Source organism: Propithecus coquereli, unplaced genomic scaffold (genome assembly GCF_000956105.1).
Source record: "Propithecus coquereli isolate 6110/MARCELLA unplaced genomic scaffold, Pcoq_1.0 Scaffold249, whole genome shotgun sequence".
Taxonomy (NCBI): domain Eukaryota; kingdom Metazoa; phylum Chordata; class Mammalia; order Primates; family Indriidae; genus Propithecus; species Propithecus coquereli.
The window spans coordinates 2,986,595-3,002,957 of record NW_012148052.1 but is presented as its reverse complement, the minus strand read 5'-3'; the positions used below and the strand labels follow the sequence as shown (position 1 = coordinate 3,002,957).

Here is a 16,363-nt window from a genome sequence, read left to right as displayed (position 1 = left end):
CTCGGTGGTGAAAGTGCCAGCCTACATCCTCCAGGCTTGGAGAAGGAGACACTGACCTGACTCCAGATTTTAAAGGGGACAGTGGGCTTCCGAGCCCCTACCTTTCCTAGGCCTGGGGGTCAAAAGTCATGGGTTGTAGATTGTAGGCCCAACTCAGGGTGAACTCACTCTGGGGGACCTCGGGTAGGTCACTTTCAGCCTAGGGCCTCAGTTTCCTCGTGTGAGTCAGAGGGTCTCGCCGGCCTTCTCCGGTTGCCAGGAGCAAGCACAGCCGGATGCCGGTTCCGGGGCTTTGAGAACGTGGCTCAGTTGCAGAGCGCAGCCGGGCCGGGGCGGGGGCGGGAGGGCCGGCGGGCGAGGGGATTGGCTGGAGGAGGCACAGCAGGGCTCAGGGATTGGCCCGATCCGAGACAGCGGGGCCGAACCTTTAAGAGGCGCGGAGGGGGCGTGCAGCAGAGTGCGTGCCTCGCCTGCCTGCCCGGCTTGCTGGTGCACGGCGACACTGGCAGCGGCGGCTACGGCAGGAACCCGGCGGGGAGCGGAGGCCCACGGCACAGAGGAGCATCCCGGCGTCCTGGTCCCAGGCGGCGTGGCCCGCGGGTCATGGCCAAAGGAGAGGGCGCCGAGAGCGGCTCCGCGGCGGGACTCCTGCCCCCCGGCATCCTCCAAGCGGGCGAACGCCCGGCCCAGGTGAAGGTGAGGGTCTGGCACCCCGAGTGGAAGGCAAGGGGTGGGGGGCAGGCTGATATGGGACGAGGGAGGCGTCGGGGGATAGACCTGGTCCGAGCACACTTGGGATAGCTAGGGACAGGCAGGCCTGCTGGTAGGAGAGGGACTGGGGGTTCCCGGGGGCAGAGGGTGATGGAGAAGGTCGGCAGGCGCCGGCGCCCCCTTTTGCTCACCCCCACTCCTCATCTCTGCGGAAGCGCTCCGCCGGCAGCTTCACATGGCGCCCGACTTTTCTATGCTGGTTTCAGTTCTTCTGTGCTGAGCGGCTGGAGTTTGCCGCCCTAGAAGCTGGGGAGATCCCAGAAATGTGGGAACCCCCTTTATTCCCCATCTCTCACCCCCAGCTCCCTACTCTTCGCGCTCAACTCTGTTGTGAGGGCCGCTCAAGTTCATTCATAAGAACAAGGCTCTGCTCTTAAAGGAGCCGCGTTCCTCAGCCGTTTGTGTGAGTGTGGGTGTTCGCGCAAGCACGTTGCTTTGCGCATCTCAATCGGCCCTAGCCCCAGCCCTGGGGACCTACTGAAGGACCAAATGAAATCAGGAGGCCCCAGGAAGGGATCTCAGGCAATTGGTATCTACCAGGGAGGGGACCGCCTTTTTCTTTTAATTTTATTAACTTATCCTTGGAAGGAGCCAGGTGACCAATTATGCTGTTACTATGTATGAGTAATCTCTACTTTCCCTGGGCAACCCCAACCTCCCTAGTGCCCCACCCAGAGAAAGCCCAGTCCTACATCTGGAGTTCTTTCCTTCCCTCTCCAAGGTCCCCTAGGAGCTGGGGGGCGGGGGGTGGGGTGGAGGGAGCTAGAGGGTAGGACAGTTCCTGGATTTGTCTGAAGCTCTGGCTGCCTATGGGGGGCCAGGGACGCTCTGGGACAGATGGAAGGAACAGCTGTGCCTGCAGCCAGCTAGGCTGGGCCCCTACAACTTTCTAGAGCTCTCACCAGCAGGCAGGTGGATCCTGGCCTCTGAGCCAGGGCAGGAACCTGGGCTGGGCTCAGGCGGCTCTTGGCAGCAAGAGGATTTTCAGGTTGCGGCAGTTGGTGCCGGGTGGGGACAGGTCCTTTGCTGGAGCATGTTCCCCCTCTGTAACTTGGAAAGAGGCCTTGGCAGGAGTTCTTTAGAGGTGATGGGCTAAGTTTCCTTAGAATTTGAGGGAGGGAGAGAGGTGGCTTAGGGGCAACCTCCGCAGGAGTATGGATTCCCTTTTTCTAGATTCCTAAGAACAGAAAATACTTTTTTCTTGTGCGAAACGAGATCTCCCTGGGTGGAACAGGGCAAGGCAGAGTTGTTCCTCCTGGCAGAGTTGGCTGGAGGGATGGTCTTGCATCTGGAACCTTCTAGGATGGAGGTCAGGATCCTGGGCCTCTTTTCATCCTTTCCTTCTCTTCCCAGAAGGAACCAAAGAAGAAACAACAGCTGTCCATTTGCAACAAGCTGTGCTATGCAGTTGGAGGGGCCCCCTACCAGGTGACAGGCTGTGTCCTGGGTTTTTTCCTTCAGATCTACCTACTGGACGTGGCTCAGGTGAGTAGCCTGAGCCCTCCAGGGCTCCTCCAGCATCCTGAGGTGGGAAAGACTAGGCATTCCTGGGTAAGTTCACTCAGTTTTCCCCATCTGTGAAATGGGACCAGAAATCCCTCCTTTGCTGCCTCTCAGAGTTACAGTAGATGAGCAATGAGAAGACTTTGAAAAGCATCCAGGAGGGGAGTCTCTCCACCCCAGGAGTCTTAGCTGGCAAGGTGTGGCAACTCCTCCTTGTCTGGCAAGAGCAGTGGAGCCTGGAGGGGTAGGTGGTAGTGTGAGAGAGAATGAGGCCTGCTAATGACACTGTTCTTAGAAGAGATTGGCACACCATGTCCCTGGCTGGAAGACAGTGAGCTGGCTTGGTTCTGGGGTTGGTGGACATTGCCAGGCTTGTGGACAAGGTGCCTCCCATCTTCACCTGAGGAGCAGAGGCAGGTTGGCGGGCAGAGGGGCTGGCAAGCGCTGGACTAAGAGTGTCCCATATACAGGGTCTTTGACTGGGAGGGGTACTTAGCGTGAAGCAGGGCTACTTTGTGCTTTGAGAAGCCTTGGCCAGCAGCCTGGCATCCTGAGAATTCACCCTACTTGGATGGGAGAGTGGGAGGCTAAATAGCCATGGCTACCAGGGCTCCCTCACTGGTCGTATCCCCTCTGTAGCATCTGACTTGGCAAGCAGGGCATCTTAGTTGTATCCATTTACAGGTGGGGAACACTAAGCCCCAAAAAGAACAAATGACTTTATTCGGCAGCTAGTTTTTGAGCAACTCCCACGGGCCGGGCCTTGAGTGGGGTATGACTATGAGGAACGTATGAAGTATAAAACTGTGTTGTAGTGAGTGTGAGAGCTGGAGGGGTGGGGGCCAGACTGGGGAGACTACAGTGTGGGAGAGAACACCTGCTTCCCAGAGCAATAGCATAACAGGGCTTTGATGGATGGGGAGGAGTCCAGAGAATCTGTACTTAGGGTGCAGAGGGTTTGTGGGGAGAGGGATAGCTTGAGTGCGTAGTGACAAGTCACTTTTTAAAAAGCACCTCTAGACTTCTTTTTCACATCCAAGATAGAGCTTGACCCTATGAGATAGAAATCATAACTCCCATTATACAGATGGGGAAACTGAGGCCGACTGTGGTAACCCAGTGAATGCTTTTTCTGATATCAGGTGCTCAGGGGCTCAGGGCTATGAGAGGGAGGGAAAGAAATGTCTCTGGATTCGTTCTAATCGATGGGAATGTTTTCAAGGGCAGTGGAGGGGAGGAAATAAGAGGATAGACCTGAGAAAGCCTCTAAGGAGGCACACGGTGCTACTGTTATCGGAGAAATGACATTGTCATTATTAACGAGGCAAGCGAAGATGTTTAACGCCCACGTGGGAGCAGCACAGGGCCTTAAGGGCCTGGCTGAGTCAGGGAGGGGGAGCCCCAGCTTTTGTCTGCGAATGAGGGTTGAGGTGAGTAGAAGGATGAGGGAGTTGTTTTATGCCTCTTCCCATTCCAGGTGGACCCTTTCCCTGCCTCCATCATCCTATTTGTGGGCCGAGCCTGGGATGCCTTCACAGACCCCCTGGTGGGCTTCTGCATTAGCAAATCCTCATGGACCCGCCTGGGCCGCCTCATGCCCTGGTGAGTAGAAGAGGCTCCTTCAAGGTGGCAGGAGATGAGGCTTCCGGCGTATCTGCCCCTTGGTCCTTCCATCTGGCTTGTCACAGGCTAGGGGGTGAGGAGACGGAATGACGCAAAAGCCCAGGAGTGTCGAAACCCTTTCTGGGGTCTCAGCTTCCCCAAGTAGGACACTGGGACACCCAGCCAGTTCATTCTCAGGCTAGCCAAAGTGCTAGGCTGGGCAGCTTGTGCCAGCTCAGGTCCCTTTTCTCCCCAAAGTCCACTTGCTCCCCTTGGTAAAGCTGGAATTCTAACATCTTCCACTCAGTCACCTCCCATCGTGGCAGAGGTAGTACTTCTGCCAGTCTGAGTAGACTGGTCAAGAGGAGAACTGCTTCACTACTTATAGCTGTGCAACCTTGAACAAGTCACTTAACATCTCTGAACCTCAAGTTTATTCATCTGTAAAACAGGGATAATAACTATGTCTATCTCACAGAGTTGCAGTGAGGATTAAATTTTTTTTAATATTTAAAGTACTTGGTACAGTTCCTGAGTGATATATAATTCGGCACCTCTTCACGGTGCTCCCTGGTGGAGCAGAGGTTGGGGGTAAAACTGGAATGGGGTAGCAGACCCATAACCTCTGGTGCCTTGGATGCTGCGAACTCCCTTTTCTCTTGGTACAAAGCCTGCACTACTCAGCCTTGGGCTGTGGGGCAAGGTGGGGGGGAGGTGGTGCCATAGATCAGACAGCAAGGGAGACACATAGGACAGGCTGTCAGGCCGGGGCTCTGGTTCCCTCCAGGACATCCTGCTTCAGAGGGTGGGGGGGTATACCCCTTTCATCTCCAGCCCATCCAGGCTCAAGTGGGCGCCTTCCTGCCCCAGGGGCGCCCATACCTGGTCTCCGGCCTTCAAAGCTCTTCCCCCAGCCCCTGTTCCCTGACAGCTTCCTTTCCCACGAGGCCCCCCACCCACCCCAATCCTTCCAGCCCCTGGCTAGGGCCCAGGTTGGAGCCTTTGATCCAGACTTCAGGGCCGGGAGCAGGACAGGCTGCCTTACCTGGGCAGGCTGCTCAGGGCTCCCTGGGCGCCCATGAGATTTGGCCCTGTGCCCGCCTCCCTGGCAGCCGGCAGAAGGTGGGGCTCTGCTGCCACATCTCCTCATGGGGCCCGGCCAATGGGAGGCAGCTCCTGGGCTAGCCCAGAGGGCCGGGTTACTCTCAGTCACACTGGGTTTCTCAGTGGCGGCTGCAGCTGCCTGCAAGCAGAGGATGGGGCGTCTGCTGAGGGCTGATGAGGAGCCCTTGTTCCCTGCGGGGACATGTGGATTCAGGAAGGCTGGAGGCAGGCAGGGTCTCCCTGTGGGAGGTAGACTGTGAGGGATTCTTGCTGGGCAGGTGTGGCAGCCAGCATGGGGAAGTTGCTGGTGACCTTTGAGGCTGGTTTCTGGTTTAGCAGGTGTCCGCGTATGTGTGCCCACCTGTCTGGTGGGACCTGTGTCTGAGTACACACCGGATGGCTCATGGGCTGAGGCGCTGCTGTGTACGTGGCCTGCGCATCCACACCACAGTTAGGACCTGGGCCCCTTCTCAGGCCCGGAGACCTGGCGCCCCTTTTCCTTTCAGCACAGGAAGAGGCTGGGCCTGTCACGGTTCAGGAGCCTTGCGACCCCTCAGGCCAGCCCTTGCTGTAAGCCTACATTTAAATCCTCTCCTTCAGACCACGGATACTTTGACATTCACATTCCTGGAGTTCCCAAGGCCACCTAGTGAGAGGTGGGGAAGTCACAGGGGGCTGGGCCTGAGGTCTGACTCCCAGCCCAGTGCTTTCCTGGCCGGCACTAGTTACCACATGCTGGCCTCCTGCTGTGCTTCCCTGATGGGATAATTGTAGCACTTAGTGGCCCAAGCACTGTTTGAGATTTTAGTATCAACTTACTGTAAGTCTCAAAATTACTTCAACCCTATGAGGTAGAACCAAAGTCCTCACAACGGCCTGTAAGGAGTCCCATTTCCTGTCCCTCCTCATCTGGTTCCTTCTCCCTTGCTCACTGCACTCCAGCCCCACCAGCCTCACCTTTCCTCAGACCTGCCTGGCCCCTGCCCAAGGACCTTTGCACTGACTCTCCCCTTGCCTGGCCCACTCTTGCCTCAGATATCTGCAAGACCAGCTCCTTCCAGCCATCCTCCTACCTCAGCCTCCCACGTAGCTGGGACTACCGTGCCTGGCCATTATAACCATTTTTTTTTTGGAGACAGAGTCTCACTCTGTTGCCCAGGCTAGAGTGCCGTGGCGTCAGCCTAGCTCACAGCAACCTCAGACTCCTGGGCTCAAGCGATCCTTCTGCCTCAGCCTCCCGGGTAGCTGGGACTATAGGCATGTGCCACCATGCCCGGCTAATTTTTTCTATATATTTTTAGTTGTCCAGATAATTTCTTTCTATTTTTAGTAGAGACAGGGTCTCACTCTTGTTCAGGCTGGTCTGGAACTCCTGACCTTGAGCGATCCTCCCTCCTTGGCCTCCCAGAGTACTAGGATTATAGGCGTGAGCCACCGCGCCCAGCCCATTATAACCATTTTTAAGTGTCCAGTTCAGTGCTATTAAGTATATTCACCTCGTTGTATCTCCAGAACTTTTCATCTTCCCAAACTTAAACTCTGTACGTATTAAACACTAACTTCCCATTCCCCTCTTCCCATCCCCTGGCAACCACCATTCTACTTTCTGTCTCTATGAATTTGACCACTCTAGGTACCTCATATAAGTGAAATCATACACTATTTGTCTCTTTTGTCTGGTTTATTTCACTTAGCATAATGTCCTCAAGGTTCATCCATGTTGTAGCATGGGTCAGAATTTCATTCCTTTGTAAGGCTGAATAATATACATAACTTTTAAATGATTTTTATTTTTTTAGAATGTAAGTTCCATAAGGGCAAGAATGTCTTGTCTGTTTTGTTCACTGATTCATCCATCCTAAGTAATTAGAATAGTGTCCGGCACATAGTTGGCACTTAATAAATATTTCTTGAGGAAACGATGAATGTAAGTTATGCGCTGTTACTGCTCTCATTTTACAGATGAGGAAATGAGCCTCAGAAAAGTTAAATAACTTGCCCAAGCCTAAGTTATTTATAGTTAGTTGGTAGAGCCAGAACTGGCTCCCTGAAGTGTGGCTCCAGCTGGCTTTCTGTACTGATGCCACCAAGTTAGACCATCCTGACTGAGGTCGCAGCCCTTGTGGCATGTGGGACCCACACGTGGGAGGCAGGCGTTCGCTCCCTTTTGGTTCCTCCCCCAGCCACCCCACCCCCGCGTCCCCGTGTGTGAATAGGGCATGTATGTGCACTGGATGAGTGTGCACTTGTGGGAACACGTGGGTGTTGGGCTTGCTCCTTTGTTCCCTGCCCTATCACTGAGGTCTCAGCCTCCATTTGCAGCTCCCCCAGCCCACAGGAAGCTGCTGCCTTGGAGCCCGGGCTCCTTGTGAGGCCCGGATGAGACTCAGGGTCTGACCTTCTCGCACCCCCTGCTCAGGACTGCAGTTCCGGGCCCAGACCCAGGGTGCCTTTCCAGGCTTTGCCACCAGCCTCTCCCAGATGCCCTGGGGCGGGTGGGTTCAGGGGGTGGGACTGCTTTCCCAGCAGGTACCTGTGGAGCAGAGCAGCCCAGTGGGGCCTGGCTCTGGGGTTCTGGCATCTGGCCACACTCAGACCCTCCCCTTCCTCAGGATCATCTTCTCCACGCCCCTGGCCATCATTGCCTACTTCCTCATTTGGTTCGTGCCCGACTTCCCGCAGGTCCAGCCCCTCTGGTACCTGCTTTTCTATTGCCTCTTTGAGACACTGGTCACGGTGAGTGTGGGCACCTCCCCTGGGTATCTCTGGGGGCAGGGATGAGGGCAGTCCCTGGAGCCTCCAGGGTTGGTGCCCAAAGCTGCATCTGTCTGTCCATCCATCTGACTGGCCAAGGGCCTCTGTTCTGTGCCAGTGTTTCCACGTGCCCTACTCAGCCCTCACCATGTTCATCAGCACAGAGCAGAGCGAGCGGGATTCTGCCACAGCCTACCGTAAGTCTCTCTCAGCCCACCTGCCCCCACCCACCAGGGACCCTCCCGCCACACTTCTTTCCTTGCCGGCCCAGCTCCCGGCTCTGCTCTTGGGTGTGGGTGTGAAACCATCTTAAAAATAACTCACTCCCCTTATTGCTCAGGTAAGACCCAGAGAGGTGCAGGGACTAACCAGAGGCCACACAGAGAAAGGCCACGTGCTCAGGCCAAGGTGCCAGCTGCCCCGCCACCTGTAGCCACCCCACCTGGAGCTAGAGCTGGGCTCCCATCCATCTGACCTTCCTCTCTGGGCCCACAAGCCATGAGGCTTCTCCAAAAGCCCCCCTTTTCCCTGCCCAGGGATGACCGTGGAGGTGCTGGGCACAGTGCTGGGCACAGCGATCCAGGGGCAAATCGTGGGCCAAGCGGATACACCTTGTCTCCAGGACCCCAACGGCTCCGCAGTGGCCTCGGACAGTGCCAATCGCACACAGAGCATCACCTCACTCAGAGACACGGTGAGGCCCCCAGCAGGGCCGGGATTTGGGGAGCTGAGGAGCAATGAGATGGTTTGAAGTCATCCTAGAAACAGTAGTTAACAGCTGATGTTTATTAAATGTTGGACATTTAATAGGCCTATTAATAGGCCTGATATAGCCACTTTGCAGATAAGGAATCTGAAGCTTAGAGAGGCTGAATTTGTCCAGGGTCGCAGAGCTAGTGAATTGCAGAGATTGGGGAAGATTTGAACTGTAGGCTCTGACTCCACACCTGGCTTCTTAACATTTTGTTGATTTGAACCATGCCCAGCCTTGGGAAGCAGAAGTCGGCCCAGGGTGTTCCTTTCATTGCGTAGATGGAGACAGTAGGCCCCCAGAGGAGAAGGGACTGGCCCAAGATCGTTGAGTGGGGCTGCTGGGATGAGACCAGACTGACTGTCTCTATGTATGTTGCCTTCACCTTTATAGCAAAACGCTTACCTGCTGGCAGCAGGGGTCATTGCCTCCATCTATGTCATCTGTGCTGTCATCCTGACCCTGGGAGTGCGGGAGCAGAGAGGTGAGGGGCGCCTTGGGAAGGGGTGCAGGCCCCAGTACAGGTGGCTGTGTCTTTCTGGCTCTCAGGCGTTGGGAGGTGCCTCTGCTGCCCCCTCACCATTCCCTCTGGTCTCCAGAACCCTATGAGACACAGCAGGCTGAGCCAGTATCCTTCTTCCGGGGCCTCCGCCTGGTCATGAGCCATGGCCCGTACATCAAGCTCATCACTGGCTTCCTCTTCACCTCCCTGGCTTTCATGGTGAGTGGGGACCTGACTGCTCAGCCCAAGAGGGGGTGTCATGGAATGGGGTAGGCAGAGGACTCAGGATGCAATGAAGCCTGAGAGGCGGGTAGAATGGGGGTGGCGCGAGCAGAGGTCTCTGGAACAGGGGAAATGTTTTGGGGAGGCTCAGCCCCAATATCACCTCCTTCTTTGCATTTCCTGCCCCAACCCTGCTCTGTCCCCCAGCTGGTGGAGGGCAACTTTGCCTTGTTTTGCACCTACACCTTGGGCTTCCGCAACGAATTCCAGAATCTACTCCTGGCCATCATGGTACGTGTGGGGCGCGAGTGTGGGCAGGCAACCTGGGCTGAGTGGCAGTGGGACGGTTCTTTGGATAGTTGGAGGATGTTTCCCAGACTGACTTGAGGTCATGAAGGGATGAGAGAGGCTTCCCAGAATACTTGGTCGGACCTTGCATAGGCAGGACAGTGAAAGAAAGTTTGGGGCTGGATATTCAAGTAGAGAGCACAGCAGAAGCAAGGGGATGGATGCCAAGAACCTTGTGGAACTTTGTGCTCAGAGGTAGGAGAAGGCAGGAGATGAGATCCGTTGGGACCACCTCCCAGCTCCCCTGGGGAGCTGTCGTAGGTGCCTGTCAACTTCCTTGCTGCCCAGATGCTGTCATCTAACTGCTCTTGGGCAGGGCTGGGAGCACCTTCGGGGCCCTGGGAAGGGCTGGAGGGGTTCTGTGATTCTAACTCACTCCCCTCACCCTCTTTGTCCATCCATAGCTCTCAGCCACATTCACCATTCCCATCTGGCAGTGGTTCCTAACCCGGTTTGGCAAGAAGACGGCTGTATACATTGGGATCTCAGTGAGTGGGGCTGAAAGGGCAGGGCCTAGGTTGAGTTTTGGGTGACTTATGGGAGCCTCCCAGCTGACTCATCTTCCTGCACTCCCCTCCCCTAGTCAGCAGTGCCATTTCTCATCTTGGTGGCCCTCATGGAGAGTAACCTAATCGTCACGTACGTGGTAGCTGTGGCAGCTGGCATCAGTGTGGCAGCTGCCTTCTTACTACCCTGGTAGGTACCTACAGACCCGCCTGAGTGTACTCCCTAGCCCTTCACCCCTAGCTCTGAAGCACCTTGGGGAGAGTTCTACGGGGGCTTCTCCTTCTGCAGGCCGTTCGGTGGGCCTAGGGTGGAGGTGGGGCAAGTCTGCCCTATATGGCTGTGCACGTTGGGAACTATGCAACACCCCCTAGTCACGGTGGAAAATAGGGGCTAAAATCTGGCCTGTGCTCCACTTGCCAAGGTGAACACCTAGAAAGGGGCTACTTCATCTTGGAGGAGGGGGTCTTCTTTTCTTATTCATATGAAGGTGCCAGCCCCTCACTGAGCTGTGCGCCTGCGGTGCTGCGAGCTCCCCGAGGGCCGCCTCTTTCCATTGACACCGAGGCACCATATGGGTTAGTGGGGGCCCGGGGTTGCTAGGTGGGTGCATCCTCATGGCTGCCACCACTCTGCGCAGGTCCATGCTGCCCGACGTCATTGACGACTTCCACCTGAAGCAGCCCCACTCCCATGGAACCGAGCCCATCTTCTTCTCCTTCTATGTCTTCTTCACCAAGTTCGCCTCCGGAGTCTCACTGGGCATCTCCACCCTCAGTCTCGAGTGAGTGGGGTGGGGGCCTGGGGCAGGGCTGGCAGGGCCAGGCCTCAGGCGCCCCTTCCTCACCGCTGCCCTGCCCACTGGGTCCCACAGCTTTGCCGGCTACCAGACCCGTGGCTGCTCCCAGCCGGCACGTGTCAGGTTTACACTGAAGATGCTGGTGACCATGGCTCCCATAGTCCTCATCCTGCTGGGCTTGCTGCTCTTCAAGCTGTACCCTATCGACGAGGAGAAGCGGCGGCAGAACAAGAAGGCCCTGCAGGCTCTGAGGTGAGACCGGGGAGGGGACAAGCTGGTGGAGGAGGGGACGACTGTGGCCAAGTCCAGACTCACCTCCCGCACATCTTCTCTTGACAGCCCCAACACTTAGCCACGCACCAGGCACTGCGCTGAGTGGTTTTACATTTATTCATTCAACACACACTTATTGGATGCCTACTGTATGCCAGGCATTGCTCTAGCAAACAAAACAAAAATCTCTGTCCTGGAGGAGCTCATATTTCAGGGAGTGCTCATTTGTGACCTTCTGTGGTCCTCCAACAACCCTAGGTGACAAAATTCCTACGATTCCTACCCTGCAGATGAAGAAACTGAGATTTAGCCAGGAGGCGTGACTGGCCCAGCTGATAAGGGGTGGAGCTGGGGCTAGAACCTGCACCCTTCGCCGCCCTCCCTCCCGGCATGAGGGAGCTCAGGTGTGGCCGATCCGTGCCTTTCAGGAGACCAGAGGGCGGGGGCCGTGAGTCATGCCAGCCCAGGCCAGAGCACCGTTCTAGAGCTGGCGGTGCCCGTGAGCAGCAAGGACAGCAAACAGACCAACCAGCAATTTCTGGTCTGAAAGTGAGAGTGAACGAGCTCTGTCTCCTGTGGCTCACACGAGTCCCACAGCTGGCTAAGACTGCAGGGCTGAGATCCTGTGAGAAAGGAGGCAGGTGGGGCAGGGGAGGGGTAAGCGCACTTCCTCCAACCCGTCTCCTCTGGCTCTGGCAGGGATGAAGCCAGCAGCTCGGGCTGCTCTGACACAGACTCCACAGAGCTGGCCAGCATCCTCTAGGGCCTGCTGTGTTGCCGAAGCCACCACACAGAGGTCCCGTGCCACCAGACCACACGAGGCATCAAGACCTGTTTTCCCGCTCGCTGAGCAGCTGGTCTGCAGGTGCCAGGAAGGGAACCGAAGACTAAGAGTCAGCGGGCCCAGGACATCTGCCGTGCTCGCTGTGGGGCCGGCCACTCCACAGCCTCCTGCCTCCCCTCTGCCTGCCTGTGGGGCCGAGCCCTGGGGCTGCTACTGTGAATATGCCAAGGACTGATCGGGCCTAGCCCGGAACACTAATGTAGAAACGTTTTATACAGAGCCTAATTAATAACTTAATGACTGTGTACATAGCGATGTGTGTGGATGTATATGTCTGTGAGCTATTAATGTTATTAATTTTCATAAAAGCCGGAAAACAGAGCTGCCTGTTTCTGTCTGTGTCCTCAGCCACTCACTGAGCCCTTCTGCGCCAAGACTTAGGTAGCGCGAGGGCGCACTGAGCCCCGGGTGCCACTGGGTGGGGAGAAAGTGTCTGGAGGTGTGATAACAGCCTCGGCTGATGTTTACAAAACACCTACCCTGTACCAGGCACGGTGCGGAGGCTTTGTGTTCACCTGCTGGTGTTCTCGCTTAATCCCGGAAACCATCTTGCTGAGTCAGAACTGTCCCCATTTGAAAGATAAGAAAACCAAGCTCCAGTGTAGAGAAGGACTTGGCGAAAAGTCACACAGCCAACAGTGACCCAACTGGAATTCCACCCCATCTCTGTGAGACTCCAGTACCTTGGTCCCACGGTCCACTCACCTGAGTCTGAGAGTGACCGACGGACTGGCAGGCAGACGGCCGCTGTGCCCACGCCTGTGCTCTGTGCCTCCTGCCCAAGCATGTGTGAGCTCGTGGGGCTGGCTGTGCCCGGGCTGACTCTGCGATCTGGGCCCCGTAGTGTCTGTCCCTAGAGACCTGCAATTCTTTCTGCACAACTGTTCCAACGGTGTTGGGAGATGAGGACGTACCTGGCTAGATGTGCTTGTGTCGTATGAGTGACGATCTCACCAGTGGTGTGCTGGTAGAAAAACAAAAAACAAAACACAAAACACAAAAAAACACCTCTGGTGGGGAACAGGGTGGTGGGGAAAGCCTAGTCTGTAGCACTCTGATTTCCATGGTGTAAGTAACTCCCACCATAGCCAATTTCAAGTTACCAATGGTTGTTCTTACTTGAAAAATTCCAAAAAGTTGACAGTCTGCTCTCACAAACTGGTAGGAGCTTGCCCCAGCGCACCACTGGGTCTCACACTCAGGCTAAGCTCCCCAAATCGTAGAAAAGCAAAGCCGGCAGGATCAGGAACTACTGGTCCAACCTCCTTATTTTATAGATGGGTAAATAAAACCCAGAGAAGAGGAGTGCTTAGACTATTCAGGTTTGGATTCTATCTTGGGCGCGGGGCTCCATTTTGGGTGGGAAGGGGGCTCCATTTTTACCGATGAAGTTCTGCCAAGTTACTTTTATAAATCTCAGGCAGTTATATGTGCTTAATAATATTGATTCAGTTAGTCTTCAGAACTTCCCTGTGAGGAAGGTATGATTCTTATCCCCATGTTACAGAACAGGAAACTGAGGCACTAAGTAACCTGCCAAGGTTGCCAGACAGTGCACTAGAAGAGGAGCTGATATTTGAATCCAGGCTGTCTGGCTATGGTGCCTGTGCTCTTAATCACCACTTAAGGCTGTTATGAGAACCAATAGTTTTGCCACCACCAAGCCAGATCCCACTGCCTTTGTAGCTGTCAGCTCATGTCAGAGGCTGCCTGGGCAAGGCAGGAGCCTGGGGTGTGGTCAGGCCTCTGTAACTAGAGTGCTCAGGGACTTTGGGATCGTGTTTTATAGAGGCCCACCACCCCGTCCCTCTCCTTCCACTTTAATCAGTAATCACCAAGTCCTGTCTTTAAACAAAATTAAATTTTCTAAACCTCTCAAGCTTGCTTCTTTCCCATCTCTTACCTGGAAGATTACACCAGCATCCTGGCTGGTCTCCTTGTCTTTGATTTCATCTCCTCACATTCCTTCTGCAAATTATCCAAGATAGCTGAGTAGCTCTCCTGCTTAGAAACTCTTCTGTGAGTCCCCGTTGCTTTCAGGAGGAAGTCTGAGACCCCTGCCGACCCCAGCCCCGATCTAGATGCAGCCCTTCTAGCAGGCTTCCTTCCTGGCCCTGGGAAACACCACTACTTCTCCTCCACTGGCAGACACTTGTCCAACGTGCCTGGGCTCCAGCAAGCCTCTCTGAAGCAGCATCCTGCCCCTCTGCCTCTTGGGGTGGCTCTGAGAGCCCATCCCCTACGTCTCAGTCTCCCACACCAAGCCCAGGGCCAGACCTGGCGGGTGGGGCAGGGCGTGTGGAGCTGAGTGAATGTGAATGTGAGCTGTGATTGGACAGGGCTTCAGCTGGGAGCCAGACCCAAGTCCCACTGACCCACTATGATGCTTCTCTGTGAGTCTTGGTTTACCTCAAATGTTCTGTGGGGATTTAGAATTGCAAACCCTTGTCCTGGCGCAGTGGCTCACAGCTGTAATCCTGGCACTCTGGGAGGCCAAGGGGGGAGGATCACTCGAGGCCAGGAGTTCAAGACCAGCCTGGGCAAGAGCAAGATAGGGTCTCTACAAAAAATGGAAAAATTACCCAGGTATGGTGGCATGCACCTGTAGTCCCAGCTATTCGGGAGGCTGAGGCAGGAGGATCGCTTGAGCCTAGAAATTTGAGGCTGCAGTAAGCTCTGATGAGGCCACTGCACTGTAGCCCTGGCGACACAGCAAGACCCTGTTTCAAACAAAACAAAATATCCCCAAAATAAATAAATAAAATAAATAAAACCCTTGCCTTCTCTGGTTTCATTCTCACAGGAAACAGCTCTCCTCTTCAAGACCCCCAATGAGTTATTGGGGGCTGATTTGGGAGTGGGACAGGTGGGGAGAGCAGGAAAGCAGCATCTCTTGGGTCATTGGCTATTCCAGGTGCCTTCTGGACAGCTTATACCTCCCCCTCCCCATCCTTCGGGAGAAGTGCCCTCTTGACTTTCTCTATGCTTGGATCCTGCGTTGCTATGACAAACTTGGTCTCTCTCTCCCCTCCCTGTGCTCCCCTCAATCGTGCCAACCACACCCCCCCAACTCCTGTAAGGACTAGGAGCAACTTTTGGCGCCACCTGCTGGAAGAAAGAAGCAACACTTCAACATTGCCAAGAGAGAATTCCAGCTCTGTTGATCTGGAATATTGATTCCATTGACCTGAACAGATATTTACGAGTCTCCTATATGTCATGCACCAGCTAGGCTCTGAGAATAGAGTAGTGAATAAAACAGAGCTTGCATTCTTGGTAAGAACAAAAGACAAATAAATGAACAAGTAGAAAATTTCAGATCATAATAAGCACCATGAAAGAAACACACAGGGTGACGTGGTAGAGGGAACTGGTATGGAGGCTACTCTGTAAGTCAGGGGCTCAGGGGAGGATGCTCTGAGATAGTGACATTTGACTTGAATCCTGAAGGAGGAGAATTAGCCAGAAGTTTGGAGAGCTTGCGGGGAAAGCATTGTGGGTAGAAGAGACAGTTGGCGCAGACCCTGAGGCACCAAAGAGCTTGGAATATTCGAAGGACACGAAGGAGTCCAGTGTGGCCAGAGTGTAGTGAACGAGAGGGAGGGTGGAACAAGCTGGGGCTGGGAGGTCCACAGGAGCCGGATCACCCAGGGCTTTGTAGTCCACGGCGAGAATTCGAATTTTGAGAGCAGCCAAAAAGCCATTGAAGACATTTAAGCAGAAAATTTATTTACATTTAAAAAAAAATGTTGCCCTGACTGCCGCATGGAGGATTGGTTAGAGAGGGGTAAATGTTGAGTGGAAGAGAACATTCCTATAAATGGTCCAGGGGAGATTGCTGGTGGCTTGGGCTGGGTGGCTCGCAAACCACATCACCCTCAAGAGCTTCCCATCTGCACAGTGCAGGCTGAGTTATCCTGCCTCCCTCAAATTCAGTGAGGCATGTGCAGAAGCTGTTTATGCGTTATGATTCCAGGGAAAGAGATAGTAGTCAACAAATACCGAGTGAGCATTTCCCATGTGCCAGGCCCTGTTCTGAGTGTGGGGGAGACAACAGAATCCTGTCTTTATGGACTTTTTACCTGCAGGGGAAAATTGACATTCACAGAGTGAACATGAATGTTACAGGGAAGAGGAAGGAGCTATGAAAGCATAATGGAATCAGAGAAGATTGAGAGCTCCTGGCCTGAGGCTTGAAGAAAGAGTAGGAGTTAGCCAGGCCAAGAGGAGAAGGGAGCAGGAGAGTCTTTCAGGGAGAAGGAAAAGAATGTGCTAAAGTTCAGAGGTCAGGGAGACCATGGTGGAGTCAAGAAATGGAAGAAGGCCTGTGTGGCTGGAGCAGAAAGATTGAGGGGCGGACATGCAAGATGAGGCTGAGGATGAAGG

At 54.7% G+C, this 16,363-nt stretch overlaps 1 protein-coding gene across 3 annotated transcripts; it reads left to right on the top strand.

Annotated features, from left to right (window-relative positions):
* The first annotated feature begins 429 nt into the window (after positions 1 to 429).
* On the top strand, positions 430 to 12,308 carry MFSD2A (major facilitator superfamily domain containing 2A). Of its 3 annotated transcripts, none has more exons than XM_012646722.1 (14): positions 430 to 690; positions 2,125 to 2,256; positions 3,752 to 3,876; positions 7,593 to 7,716; positions 7,853 to 7,931; positions 8,271 to 8,428; positions 8,879 to 8,969; positions 9,085 to 9,206; positions 9,417 to 9,500; positions 9,962 to 10,045; positions 10,141 to 10,253; positions 10,702 to 10,845; positions 10,936 to 11,112; positions 11,833 to 12,308. In XM_012646722.1, the coding sequence occupies exons 1-14, from the start codon at positions 604 to 606 to the stop codon at positions 11,894 to 11,896; spliced, it is 1,584 nt and encodes a 527-aa protein (XP_012502176.1). In that variant the 5' UTR covers positions 430 to 603; the 3' UTR covers positions 11,897 to 12,308. The 3 variants fall into 3 exon arrangements, with proteins under 3 accessions (XP_012502176.1, XP_012502174.1, XP_012502175.1); XM_012646720.1 differs by having other exon boundaries at positions 432 to 696; XM_012646721.1 differs by having other exon boundaries at positions 461 to 696; positions 2,128 to 2,256.
* The last annotated feature ends 4,055 nt before the right edge of the window (positions 12,309 to 16,363 follow it).